The sequence below is a fragment of the Pantherophis guttatus genome, chromosome 1, assembly GCF_059756535.1.
Source record: "Pantherophis guttatus breed Tessera chromosome 1, ASM5975653v1, whole genome shotgun sequence".
Classification (NCBI taxonomy): Eukaryota; Metazoa; Chordata; class Lepidosauria; order Squamata; family Colubridae; genus Pantherophis; species Pantherophis guttatus.
This window is the reverse complement of record NC_142063.1, coordinates 105,198,572-105,213,486: the sequence shown is the minus strand read 5'-3', so window position 1 is coordinate 105,213,486 and position 14,915 is coordinate 105,198,572. Positions and strand designations below refer to the sequence as shown.

The 14,915-nt window shown below is 40.1% G+C and overlaps 1 protein-coding gene across 2 annotated transcripts in view; it reads left to right on the top strand.

Moving 5' to 3' along the window:
• Window positions 1-3,092, top strand: part of SYT8 (synaptotagmin 8) — a 31,832-nt gene extending 28,740 nt beyond the window's left edge. For both annotated transcript variants that reach the window (XM_034416870.3, XM_034416868.3), the window contains exon 9: window positions 1,710-3,092. In XM_034416870.3, the coding sequence (XP_034272761.1) occupies window positions 1,710-1,943 (234 nt within the window). In that variant the 3' untranslated portion in view covers window positions 1,944-3,092. The remainder of the gene's footprint in view (window positions 1-1,709) is intronic.
• The last annotated feature ends 11,823 nt before the right edge of the window (window positions 3,093-14,915 follow it).

Here is a 14,915-nt window from a genome sequence, read left to right as displayed (position 1 = left end):
CCATGGGATTTAAAATTATGAATTTAGTGGTCCCTGAGGTCCGAAAGGTTGGGGGCCCCTGCTCTAGAAGCATCATTGCTTTTGCAGATGTTTTGAGCTCATCTTACTAAGGCCTGCTGTAAAAATGTATCTTCTTATACAGATAATCCTTGTTTAACGACTGCCCTGTTTACAATTGTTTGAAGTTACAATGGTACTGGAAAAGTAACTTTATGACTTTAGTCCTTGCATTTATAACCATTGCAGTTTCCCCACAGTCATGTGATCATCATTTGCCTGATTCACAGCTGGCTTCCATCAATGGAGAGCCAGCAGTAAAATTGCAAGTCATGATCATGTGATGTCTCGCTCATCTATTATGGGTGCTTTGCTTAGCAGCCATGATGGAAGTGAGGTCATATCTCAGTTGCAGTCATATGATTTCTTGCTTAATGACCACATGAGTTAGCAATGGAAAGCCTGATCCCAATTATGATTATTAAATGAGGAATACTTGGACTGAAGTCTGTTTTGCTTCTTATTGTGACTTATTTCCTAGCTATTATTTTTCTGGGCCTAAACTAAATAAGCATAATAACTAAGATTTTTTTAAAAAAATCAACACCATATTTAATGCCTACCATAATGGTGTCAAACAGGGTTAGAGCAGTGGTGAAATGTAAAATTTTTACTACTGGTTCTGTGGGCGTGGCTTGGGGGAAGTAATGTTCATTGTTATCATAAATTTGCCAAGTGTTACAAATTGATTGTGAGCTGGATGATGTATTCCTGGGTAGTTTTTGAGTTCTGGGCATGTCGATATATTGATTTTATATAAAAATTTAAAGCTTAAATTCAGAAATATTTCAGAATGGATCTATATACTTTAAAAATAGTTACATTAACTAGTTTTGAACAATATGCCTTTGAATTAAAAGGGGAAATGTTCAGTAACATGGGCCAAATTATACGTGTGAACCAGTGGTGAAATGTAAAATTTGTTACTACCAGTTCTGTGGGCATGGCTTGGTGGGGGGGTAATGTGACTGAGTGGGTGTGGCCAACTTTTTTTTTTTTACTTTTAAAAACATTTTTTCTACAACCGCTTCGGCCGAAGAGGTTGTAAAAAAAATACTTTTAAAAGGCTCTGACGATCCCAGCCGAGCCACACATCATCAGAGGCTTTTTTTTTCCTGTTAAAAGCATTTTTTCGGCGGAAGAAAAAATGCTTTTAAAAGTAAAAAAAAAAAGCCTCTGATGATTGCGCTGCTCAGCTGGGCGTGGGGAGTAGGCAGGGATTTTTGCTACTGGTTCTCCGAACCACCTGCCGTCATCGCTACCAGATTCGGCGTTCCAGTCTGAACTGGGAACATTTCACCCCTGGGTTAGAGGAGTCTGCTCTTTTGACATCTTGCAGCAACATTGTAAGCGTCATTTTGCCATGGAATGTTTAAAGTCCTTACCCATAAATCTTTATTATGCAGCTCTTTTAAGCAGGATTTGGGCTGACATTTGAGAAATAATAATGTATGTGAATACAAAAGAGGGACAGAAAGTGACTAAAGCTGTAATGGTAAAAAGGCATGAACTCTCTCAAATGCTCCCCATGCAAAGAGCACCTTGTAAGGAGATAACGGAGTTTCTCTGTTTGCATTGTAAAACCATCTTTCTCCCTTGTTTTCCCTTCCTTTTCCTCCTCTCCTCTCTCTGCTTTGTAATTTTCATTCTAGAATGTAGACCTGGTGATCTCAGTCTGGGATCGTGACAAAGTGACCAAGGATGACCAGATTGGAAAGCTGTTTCTCAGCTGCCGAGCTACAGGGAACCAGTTGCGCCACTGGTCAGATATGCTGGCTAATCCTCGCAGGCCTATGGCACAGTGGCATAGTCTGCAGCCTGTGGAAGTCATTGACAAAACTCTGGGCCTGAAGACACGCTTCAAACTGCCACTACCCACCAGTTAACCCACCCACCCCAAACAGTTCTCTCTATGCCTCTCCACTCCAGAAGGAAACCCACAGCTATTATTTATTAAGGAAGACCTGATGGCAGAAATCACCACACCCGGTTCAGTTAAAGATATAGCTGTAATTATTCTAGACAAGGGGAGGCAAGGCAAGGCATTATGCCACTGTATCCCACATTTAGGTAACCAGCAGTTATCCCAAGGCACCCTGCCATCAGGATCATACTTCTGAAGAGAATTTGAACCACTGCACAGGTCTCTTTATTGGTGTTCTCTGGGACTGGAGAAGATAAGGAAGCAAGAGAATGACAAGTTGGCCGAAGTGGGAGATGAAAAATCAGTGCACCAACCTGCGTACTTCCCTTTGAATGTCTTAACTGGGAGACATTTCACATGGAGGCTGAAAAAACCCACTGTCTCTGTAAATTGGGATGGTTGGGTGGGAAGAAATGGCAAAGCCCTATTGCACTTTAGGAAGAAGGGAAGATAAGGAAAACTTTCTGCCCCATAGTGTCAGAGCAAAATAGCAAAATAGCAGAACTGGAAGTTAATCATCTATCTATCTATCTATCTATCTATCTATCTATCTATCTATCTATCTATCTATCTATCTCTAATCTGTTAGTTTGTCCACCTACATACCTATAGTCCATCCATCCATCCATCCATCCATCCACCCACCCACCTACCTACCTACCTATTTGTTGCCCATTTGTCTCTCTTTCTAATCTATTATCTATCTATCTATCTATCTATCTATCTATCTATCTATCTATCTATCTATCATCTATCCACCTACCTACCTACCTACCTACATATGTATCAATTCATCAGATGATGACTTCCCTAAGTCTAAAGGTATTCTGAAGACACAGAGATGTGGGGCCAATCTTAGACACAATCTTGTGAATCCCACAAAAATTAATATGCTCAACAATGGTATGTATTGTACTATCATGGATCAAATCTATTGTTTTACTTTGCTGGGGAAAAAAGCATGTAGCCCTTCAAAATCAAACTGTTAACATATCAGTATATGGACATGTATGGGTCAGTTTTTTCCTCTAGATTTAAGGGGAAAACAAAACTCGAAAATAACCGTGGTTAGAGTTGTGCCCCCTGTTCTTATTAAACATTTTAAAAATAATTTACTTTGCCATTCAAGATATGTGTGCAGTCATTTATAACTTTCCTTTGGCATTGCCAACAACTTTTTTTTTGGGGGGGGAAAGCTTTAAAAAAAGGGTTCAGATGAAACAAATGCAAATAATGATTGTATATATGAAATGAATAATTTAAATTGTGGATTCTTTGTTCTCAAGGATCAAAAGAAAAGCTACCATTCTAGCTCTTTAGGGATGGACCAATGTCCCCTTGCCTGATGGGATGCTTCAAAATGGACTATTAATTGGATGGCACAAATTCTAATTTCCCATTATGCTTGCACCTGACATAAAGCCTTACTCCCATTGTGCATTTACATGACATATATGTTTTCTTCTTCTTGGGAGAAGTAATAATTAAAGAATAATAATTAAAAATGACAGCAAATTAGTAAAACAAACTAATTGATCCTTTTTAAGAATAGTTGTACATTATTCTATCATACCGCTTATCTTATACTTTATCTCAAGGATCCTTTCTGGGTTTGTTGTTTCCCTGTTGATATTTCCAACAGCCTCTTTGTATCTACTGATGCAATACAATTGCAAAGAAAGACTTTTCCTGTGTTTCAAGATCCGGTTGCTGCTGCAGGATGCAGTGAGCTTCTGTCACAGGCTCCAGCTCCTGCCGACCCAGCAGTTTGAAGGCGGGAGACCGCAAGTAGATAGACGGGTACCACTTTGATGGGCAATTTATTTGGGACATGAAAGGGCCCCCTAATTGGGCATCCCCTGGACAATGGTCATGTCACTTTTCAATCCTTTCAACCCAGAAGTGCTTTGGTACTCCTGACACAAATGTAGTACTAGTAGCATCATATAGGTATGAGATATGGGACATGATCAGGGTGGGTTCTACTTACCTTTACTACCAGTTTGCAAAGGGGCTGTGCATGCATGCTTGCTTTGCTCGCTCACTTTGCTCGCTCACTCGCACGCTCTTCTGCGCATGCGCAGAAGCGTTCTGATGACGTTGGGGTCAGTGGGCGGAGCCTTCCGCCAGTTTTACTACCAGTTCTATAGAACCGGTGCGAACCAGGGGCAACCCACCACTGGACATGATACACCAGATGGGGCATCACATGGCAAACACTATATTGGATAGCAAAATCAGCCACACTAGCCAATTCTGTGGAAGAGTTGATCCTTTATCTACTCTTTATTAGCTGAGGTTATCTTTATCTATCCTTTATTAGCTGAGGTTGCTTGATTTAACCAAGCAGTCTAGAAATAGCAACAGGAAGCAAAGCAAAAGCAAAAACAAAACAAAATAGCTAAACATTGTGCTCCTAAAACTAGATGACATTTGGACTATAGCAAGAATTCATGCTTAGAATTCTCAGAAAAAAAGTATTTGCATCACTATAATATGCAGACATCTCCCGCTTCATTAGACAATCAAACGTCTTTGGAAAGCTAGTCTGCAAACAGACAGAGAGGCATTCAAGAATGCAAGGATTTCTGATAAAGAGGTTTCTTGTAGAAAAATTAATGAAGCCATTACAAAACAATTCCAGGGACTGCAGGTTATTAAAGGTAAGTCCTATTGATAAAGAAACCCAATTTCACATTCTTGTACCTCTTTCCACCTTCTGAATGTAAAGAGCTAGAAGCCATTTCTTTGGGGGCAGAGTGATGATTTCCACAAGCACATAAAAGACAGATATTCCTTCATGATATCTGGCTCCTGTTCCCACAGGTGCCATTTGTGACTAAATGAGAACTGGTTGCAAAAAATCAAAGAGTCTTGACTTTTGTGGCAGGTTCTCAAATTGAACCCCACAATATATACTGGTATATCTACATGCAAAAGGTAAACATATATAGATACAGATATACATCAGAGGTGGTATTCAGCAGGTTCTGACCAGTTCTGGACAACCGGTAGCAGAAATTTTGAGTAGTTCGGAGAACCGGCAAATACTACCTCTGGCTGGCCCTGCCCCCATCTATTCTCTGCCTCCCAAGTCCCAGCTGATCTGCTGGGTCTTCTTTTGTTGCCCTGCACAGGAGAACAGAGCTGGAAAGCAGGTTAGTGGGGTGGGGTGGGAATGGAGATTTTGCAATATCCTTCCCCTAGAGTGGGAGGGAATGGGGATTTTGCAGTATCCTTCCCCTGCCATGCCCACCAAGCCATGCCCACCAAGCCACACCCACAGAACCAGTAGTAAAAAAATTTGAATCCCACTACTGATATACATACATACACATATACATTTCATATACATACATGAAATATATTAGAAAGTAAAGATATATATACCCTTATTAAGCAAGAAGCCAGCACAATGTTCAAATGTTCAAAATTTAGCACCAACTACTGAAAAAAATGTGAATGTGTTTCTGAACCTCAAAGCGTTTTTCTTATTGAGACTGATGTCACCATCAAATGTGCTGCCATACAGATATTTTAATAATTTCCACTATTCATATAACTTAAAGATGGATATTCTAGCCACTCATCCCACCAGTCAAGTAAAACAAGTAGGATATCAAAGGAGTCACTGTAGTTAAAATACAGTGAAAATAGCCTTGTTTTTAAATTACTTTCATCATTCTGCACAACAGAATTTGGAAGCTGATCTGTTTTTCAATGACTTCAGTTGATGTAAGTGTTCTAGCCTTAAATAAGAAGTGTGATGTAAAAGTGGGAAGAAATCTGAATATGAAGGTGGGAAATGAAATGAAGAAATGAAGTCCAGAATAAATTCAGAATGTAGATTCATAATTCACTTGCATTAAACCTCATTGGGTGAAGCCTTAAGATGAAAAGCAAATGAGCCACATGCAAAGCAGGTCATCTGTGCAACATCTAGAAGCAAAGATGGAAGTGCCTGCCCTTTTTGGGAGTCCTTCTCCAGTGACTATTATAATGGCATGTGGAAATAACCTTGAGATACAGGGGATAGAGCTAGAGCCTGGTCAACAGTCCAATAAGTGGCAGCTTAGCCTGCAAAAGGAATGTGGGCATGGCAAACATTTCAGAGGGGACCCTCTATAGAATCTTGGACTGTAAAGGTGGGGGAGGGAGAGATGTATTTTCAGACTTGCAAATTTCAGTGAGTGTAACCTTACAATAAAGTTAGAGCTATGGTAGTACTTCTGGGTGTGCATCTTGTTTGAACAATCCTGCAAGGCTGACAACTGTCACCTTTATGGGTCATTCACTGCTTCCTGAGTACAGAAACAGGGGAAATTGTCCTTATCTCAATCTCGGTGCACCCCACATCTTTACTATACGTTTGAGTTTCAATGCAGAATTGTTGTTTCCAAATCTGAGCTACCATAAACTCTTTTCCAGTACTTTGTTCTATTTAATAGCACCCCCACCCCACCCCCAGCTCCCAGTGGCTGCAATGCCTGGCATGTCTGTTCTCCTGCAGTGGTTGGCCACTGTTCTGGGTAGCCATTTCACCCTGAATTATCAGATTTATGTTCTCTGATGCTTAGCAGGAGATCCAATTCTAGCCTGTTAAGTCAGTGGACTATCCTTAAACCTAAAAACTCAACTCCTTACTTTTCTCAGTGGGCCTCTTTTCAATTTCTACCCAGGCTGGGTAAAACAAACCTTTGCTTTTCCAACCCCCATCTTGCAAAACTTCCTTTCCTTATTTTTTTAAAAAAGTATCTTTAGGTTGCAAAATAAGTATACTGCCACTTTGTTTCTACAAAGGAAGAGAGGAACATAAAAACAATTGTTCCTTTTGCGTTGATTATTGTAGGATTGGAGCTTTGATGGCATCATTGGGGGAGGGAGGAAAGGAAGGGTCAAAGCAGGAGATAATTGGGAAGGGGCTACACGCATCCACATGTGAAACATCTGGTAAAGTAAAGGAAAAGATTGGGAGAAGGAAAACTCAAGCAAGGATTAAGACTTGTGGTGGTCAGATTTAGTACCCACCCAGTTCTGTTGCCAACCCATTGCAATTTGGACTACAATTTTCAGTCACTTTTAGAAGCAGTAGAAACCTGGGAGACAAGCAGCTTTAACTGCAATGCAGAATTGTCCTATGTTCACATACTTACTGAACCATAAATTATCCAGCTAAATTTGAGCAGAGTGAATTGTGCAAAGCTGCCCACCTTTTTATGGTTGAGTATATTGTGAAAACCTTGGGGAAAATTGAGTAACTTGGGGTTAAGTTCATGAGTTAGCATGTTGAATTCTACAGCAACAGCCTGTCTGTTCCCAGACCAGTTTTCAGGGGTGGCAGCTCAAGCTAAATTCTGTACCAGCTGGCTCCTTGTAAGATGGATCTTGCTTGCAAGATAATTTATGTTTAAATTAGCAAGTGACTTTTATAGGTGGTGGTAGGGATGCACCCTTCTGAGGAGAGCAATTTGGCAGACCCAGGGGACCCACTGGAAGGGGCTAGCATTCTTCATTTTGCTTCAAGTGTAAAATGTGGCTTTCCAAGTGTATGAAACCTATTTAAAAATGTAAAAAATAGTTTTTGCAGATTTTTATATTTCTTGCCTCAAAATGGCAGGATGCTACAAAGTCAAGGGTAGCCAGATACAAGAGAATGAATTTTAAAACCCACAGATTACCTAAAATGTACAAGAAACAGAGTTTTCTTATGGTTCCCAAAACTTGGAATCAGTAATAATTCCCGTGTCATTTGAAGATTTTATTGTTTCATCAGACATTCTTCTCTTTGTTTAAACTTTGTGAGCATTGTGTTGTGATTAGAGTTTGCTTAATTGTCTTTTCTTTTAAATCCAGGTCAGCAGCACCTAATGCTCTGTTTAGAGGATATAGATCTCATAGGTAATAAGTGAACCTACCAGGAGGTCTAAACGTTATTTCAATTAAAATCCGAAAGCCCATCTAAACCTGTGCTGGGTTTGGATTCAGGCATAGAAGCAAAACTCAGCAAATGGTAGAACCCAGAAGCAGAGCTCAGCATCTTGACCTTTAGAGGAATAAAGGTACAGCAAATCAAAGGGTCCCCCAAGCAGAGAAGCTTAAATGTATCGATCTCTATGGGGAGATGAATCTGTCTGTAAGTGTCAACAAAAAATATCTGATGTAAATGCATAGACTATAGGAGGGAAGTCTGCAGGCTGTTTGCGTCACAAAGCTATTTGTATTCATAAGCTGTTTATTTAATCTTTTCATGTATTAATTATGCGATTCCCAGGGCAATGTATTATAAACAGACTGCAGCTTTCAAGAAATCTGTCATCACCACCCAAAACACAGAAGCACAGACAAACTCATAACACAGTAGCATTTTGCACACATTAGGGCCATTGAGTTTAGTGCTGCGGTTACTGTTATAATTTAAACCCACTGTGTCCCCAACCCCTGGTCGGTGGACTGGCAATGCTCCATGGCATGCCAGAAACTGGGCCACACAAACAAGCAAAGCCCCATCTGCGGGATGCAGCCAGCACATGAAACCATGCCTTCTCTGGTCCATGGAAAAACCTCTCCCCACAGAACTGGTCTCTGGTGCCCAAAAGGTTGGGGGCCTCTGGTTTAATCTAAGTACTATTAAAACTCTAATTGTCATGACCTTTAACTGGGTGAAATGGTGCATCACAGAGCAGCCATTTTTAAAACAAAGCACCTCAAAGTATCTAACTTACAGAATGTGTCCAAATTCTGGGATCTGTGACTCCTGAGGGAGTGAAATTTGGGGAAGATGTGACTGCTTCAGTCCCTCTGTCTCCTGCTGTGCTGTTGGGATGTTGCTACGATTACATGGTCTTCATTTTCAAAGTTCTATGACAGTTTCCTAGCCAATCTCGCTTTGCCTCACTGCCTCTCCATCCCGCAGCGATCATTTACCTGATTCTCTATCTAGCACAGCAGCCCCCAACCTTTCGGGCACTGTGGAGAGAGTTTTTTCCATGGATCAGAGGGGGCGTGGTTTTCCATGCTGCCTGCATTTTGCTGATGGGGCTTTGCTTGTTTCCATGGCCCAGTGGCTGGCATGCCATGGCCTGGTGCTGGTCCGTGGACCAGGGATTGGAGACTCCTGATTTGGCATATGCACTTGGATGTCTTCATCACAATATCTCAAACAAATCTGTCTTCCTTTTTTTTTTCTTGCAACATGCTAAATCTCTCAAATGAGCAATTGTATTGTAAATTCAGACCATTATTTTCCATAGTTCAGATTATAGTTTCATACTCAGTTACCTGGACAATGCTGAATAAAAAATGTAATGCAAGGAAAAAGGTGGTTTCAGTAAAGTAAAAGAAAGACGATACTGAACTGTTGGCAAATCCAATGCTGCAGAGTTAGAGTTAGGGTTAGTCTCCCCTCCCCCACTTTTTCACACTAAATATTTTTACTTTTTCAGTGTATTTTTATGTTCTGTGACAATCTGATGTTACAGCACTTCTCTTATTTTCTTTTCCTCCCTCTTTGCTTCAGTGGGTCACAGACAAGCACTTATTCATTTGAAATTTCTTTTGATGGAATTAAGCCACTGGTCAGTTTTTGGGCCGTGTTTTCATTTAAACAGTGATGTTTAGCATGCTGTAAAATTTATAGCGCAGCTTACTTAAGTTAATATTCGGTGGATAATATATTGCAAGATTGCAGTTTTAAAGGCTCTCTCTTTATGGAAAGATGGTAAAGTTTGGCACCAAACAGCCCATACAGTTCATTGCAATAAGCGGAGCCATTTCCTGAATTACTTCATGGGTACATCATTTTGAAAGTGTTGTTTTAAGACAATGCATTGGTCTGATGAAATGTCCCTTGCACAGGAGATGCCTCATTGAACTCTGATTTCACTTAGTCCAAATTGCAGAAGAATGTAGGTTCAAGGTAATAGAATGAAGAAATTTCTTGGTTGAGAAGCAAAACATTTGCAAGGAAAAACAAAGAAAGTCTAGTTGCCTTTTGAAAATGCACTTTTGGGACAACCATGACCTGGATGATCGAGAATCTCCATAGATTGCACTTTGGGATGAACACCTTTCAAATGCTGCGGGAGTATGAATGGATTTCCAGAAAATCTGTAGACTACAGGAACCATTTGCTCTTCAATTTGAGATGCAGACAAGACAGACTCATCCCCAACAGCCTGCACCTGTGTTCAACAGTGAAACACAGAGCAGAAAACATCCTGCAGGCCTCAACAACTCTCAGAGAGAGCGCTAATGACCAGATGACTGCAAGGAATGTAAATCCTTCCATTTTTCACCATTCAGTCAGAACTGAAGAAGCTTCTTGGATGAGAAGCTAAATGTCTTCAAGGAAAAAGAAAGAAACTCAAGTTGCCTTTTGAAAAAGCATCTTTTGGGGTGGGGTGGGGTAATAGAATGAATTATACAGTTATTCCTTTCTTACTATTTTGAGGAAATGTTTTGCTGCCTAGAAACTTTGAATAAATTGGGATAGGTTTTGATCCTCATTTAATTGTCAATGAATTGTCTGCTTTGTTCTCATGTCATGTTTCTCTGGGGTAGGATTGAGAAACTTTGAATAAATTGGGATAGGTTTTGATCCTCATTTAATTGTCAATGAATTGTCTGCTTTGTTCTCATGTCATGTTTCTCTGGGGTAGGATTGAGAAGAAAAAAAGTTAACTTAAATCCAAAATAGTCCTGGAGCTACCTGGGCTAAATTAATTTTTTCTGGTTAGCTAAATTGCTCAGATGATTATGATGATTATTTCCAGATGATTATAATCATGAGATGATTAATCTTTTTGTCTTTTTTATTTTATTTTATTTTTTGCTCATAAAAACTCCACAAAGATAAATAAAATAAAAGGAAAAAAGCCTAGTGTTTTTTTTAAAAAAAAGAAAAAAATTCAACAAAAGAAAAAGGAAAAAGATATAATATATCATTTTAGCAGTAAAACACTAGAATTCTCTATATAATTATCTAATGCAATTATAGAAGTGTGTTTGTGCGTGCTATCATTCTAGCTATCCTTTGGTTGAAATGGGCCATACCTTTATCTTTCCCATGCTGCAGTATCACTCTTTTGGCCAGGGTAAGGGCATGATGAATCCATTTATATTGTCTGGTTATCAAATTTCACGTATGAGATATATAGTTCAAAAATATTACAGTCTGAAATGTTAGCTTGTGTTGCACAATTATATTTATATAATCCAATTCTTTTCTCCAAAACTGGATAAGTGTAGGAGATTGCAAAAACATATGTTTCAAAGAAGCATTATCATTGTTACATCTTCAACAGAATTCTGCTTTTGACAGTCCTTTTCTATATAAATGTAATGAAGCCCAATACATTCTAAATATTACTTCTTGTTGTATAAGTTGTATTTGAGATCCATTGACATTCTTGCTATGAAAGTTAAAATACTGTCCCCTTGTCTAGGCAACATGGAAACCTCTCATACTTTATTCCATTCATGTCTTAGCAATTCCATATCGCATTAATTATTGATAACAAGTATCCATAGAAACTTATGGTAGATTTTTGTTTTTTTGTTTTTAAAGAGTTTAACAGGTTGTTCTAATATCTCAGGTGTCTCAGAAGCTGAAAACACCCAGACACAAACTGAGCAATGTGGTATATGCAGTACAATGCAGTGAACCATATGCAGATGTGTACATTGGGTAAACAAAACAATCTCTTCATAAACACATGGCACAACATAGGAGAACAAACCCGTCAGGACTAGATTCACCAGTCCATCTGCATTTAAAAAAACAAAGGCCACACTTTTGAAGACAGCAAAGTCCACATTTTGGACAGAGAGGATTGCTGGTTTGAAAGAGGGGTCAAAGAAGCCATCTATGTCAAAATTGAACAGCCCTCTCTCAACAGAGGGGGAGGGATACAACATTATCTATCTCCAGTTTATAGCACAGTCCTTTCAACAGTTCCAAGAAGGCTCCACATTCATTTGCACCACTCAGGTGACCTTGATGACACAGATAAACCGCCAGGTGGCCTTAACAACTCGCTAAAAGAATGCAAATGACCAGCTGTCTGCGAGGAGTATAAATCCTTAAATTCCCTACCATCCAGTCAGAGCTGAAGAAGCTTCTTGGATGAGAAGTGAAACATCTTCAGAGAAAAACAAGAAAGTCCAGTTGCCTCTTGAAAAAAGTATATTTGGGACAACCATGACCTGGATGACTGGGAATCTCCATAGTCATTTCTATTGATACATTTGCAATGGTCTAGAACCATTGGTGATGGTGAACCTATGGCACGAGTGCCACAGGTGGCACACAGTGCCTTCTCTATGGGCATGTGAATCATCACTCCGTCACGCATGTATGCATGCCTCCTACCAGCCAGCTGGTCATCAGGTCTCTGCTGTGCATGTACAGGGGGTGGGGCACGTGTGGGGGTGCACATGCATGCATGGGTGTGTGTGTATGGGGGCACATGCATGCGTGGGGGCCGTGCACGCATTGCATTTTGGGAGTTCGGGCATGTGTGTGTGCGCTTTGGGCACTCGGTCCAGAAAAGGTTAGCCTTCACTAGTCTAGAACAATTAAAGTGCAAATTATAAAACACAAAAATACCATTGCGGTGAGATGGGCAGGAAATAAATTTAATAAATAAATATATGTTAAACTTAAAAAATCAATGTCTTTTAAATTGTTTCAGTCAATAACTGGTGTAGGAAATTAAATTTTACTGTTTTCCTGAATACTGGAAAAATAAGGTGGGGATGAGGGTAACAAATATACTCCATTGTGGAGGGTATTTTATAGCCTAGGATCCACATAGGCTAAGGTCCTCTCCTACTGCCAGGTACGTGAGTTCTAGCAATAAAGGTGCTCAAAAGAATTTATGGCTGATGTAAATAGCTGAAAAGGTTCAGAGTTGGGCGTCGTCAGGCTCTAAGCATCATTTAAAGATCAACATTAGCACCTTAATCTGTACTCAGATTATAATTGAAGATCCTTTGTTTCAGGCATCCTGTAATCCCGATATCTTTCACAGGGTTGGAGCATCTGCATTTTATACCAAATGTGATATTTCAAGAATAGTCCCATGTAAGACATCTTGCAGTAGTCAAGAGGTAATGTAGCCAATGCATGGGTATTGGTTGCAAAGTCCACCCAGCTCAGCAAAGTTTATAGTTGACCACTAGCCACAGCTAGCTGAGACAATGCACTCCTTGCCAGAGCCATCACCTGCAAGTCCAGTAATCACTGGAGGTCAAGGAGAGTCTTCAAACTTCAAATTTATCCTTTCCAGGGAAGTGCAGAAGAATCTCTAAATTCAGTTTTCTTCTACTGACAGCATCTCTGCCTTACCTGTATTTAATTTCCCATTTTTCTCCCTCCCCCTGTTGATCTTAGGTAACATTCCCAGTTGCTAATTATTTCTTTAAAATTAGACCACAGGGACCTGTATAGCTGGCTGTCGTCAGCATCCTAATGGCACCTCACTCAGCACTCTAAATGATCTCACCCACTGGTTTCATTTAGATGCTAAACAGCATAGAGGGCAAGATAGAACCATGTAGGGCATCATAGGTTAGTGCCCTAGGTGTCAAACAATAGTCACCCAGCACCACCTCCTGGATGTTTCAAAAATAGAGGAATATATATGTTTAAAGAAACTATCTCTGCAGCTACTGGATCTGCAGAGCCATCTATAGTGGAAAGTCTGTAGATCTTCCAATTTTCTACCATGAATAATCTCTTGTAGGTTCTTGCCCAAACCTGGGGCAGTTTTACATACTGGTGATGCCATTCACATATTTTCATCCTAGTCTGTGGTCCATGTTAGGAGGATGTCACAGTATACCAACAGTTTCACACATTCCGAGTGCATACTTTATTTATACTGGCTTTGCTCCATCTCCTCGGAGACTTTTTTTGCTTTGGTTTGGGAGTCACTTCAGGTTCTGGGGGTGAGAGGTGGGTGGTTCAAGAAACACTAACAAAAGGAAGAAGGTGTGGTTGTGGAAACAGTCCTAATTCCGTTGACCTGAGCTTCCACTCTCACTGTACCTGTTGATTCCTTTTCACAAGGATCTGTTGGCATTAGCTAGATTGACTGTCATCTGCTGGTGTTTTGGCTGCAGCTCTACCAGCAGGTGGCAAAAGAAAACTGTCTTGTCTCCAACAAGACAAGTGATCTGTAACTTGGGCATTTAAATATTAAGGAAGGTGCCCTTCTCCATTGCAAATATATATAAAAAATGTCCACTCTTCTGGCAAGGAGATGCTATGCAGAATCTGCTCATCTGTCTTCTCCCTGCTTCAATCTGCATGCAGGACTGGGGGAAAAAAGTATATAGCTGGCACCTCAACAGAATTGATGAATTATTAGCTTTTCTTTTTTCTGGTTTGCAGTTCGACAGAAATTATAAACCAGATATTGGAATTTTTCTCCATCTCGTAACTTTTACTTCATACAAATAAGGCCATTTTTCTTTACTAACCTCTTGCAGGTTAGTAATCTTTGGGAGAGATGCAAACATTTACATAGTCATATGAATTTATTTATTTATTTATTTGTATCCTGCCTAGGGAGCATGATGGGTAAAGTGGTTAAGATGCTGGGTTGACAAGCAGGAAGCCCATGTTCAAGACCCAAGTGCAGACCATGGGGCAGGGTGAGCTCCTGTCCTTTGTTCCAGTTCCTGGTGGGGACATGAAAAGAGTTTGAAATACTTCCTCTGAACCATTTTTGAAGTGCACAGCCCTAATAAAGCACCCATTCAATTCAACTGAGAAGTCAGGAATTCAAAATTCCCCCCTGCATAAACATGCTAAGTACTATAAAGGTAAAGGTAAAGGTTCCCCTCACACACATGTGCTAGTTATTCCCGACTCTAGGGGTTGTTGCTCATCTCCGTCTCAAAGCCGAAGAGCCAGCGCTCTCCGAAGATG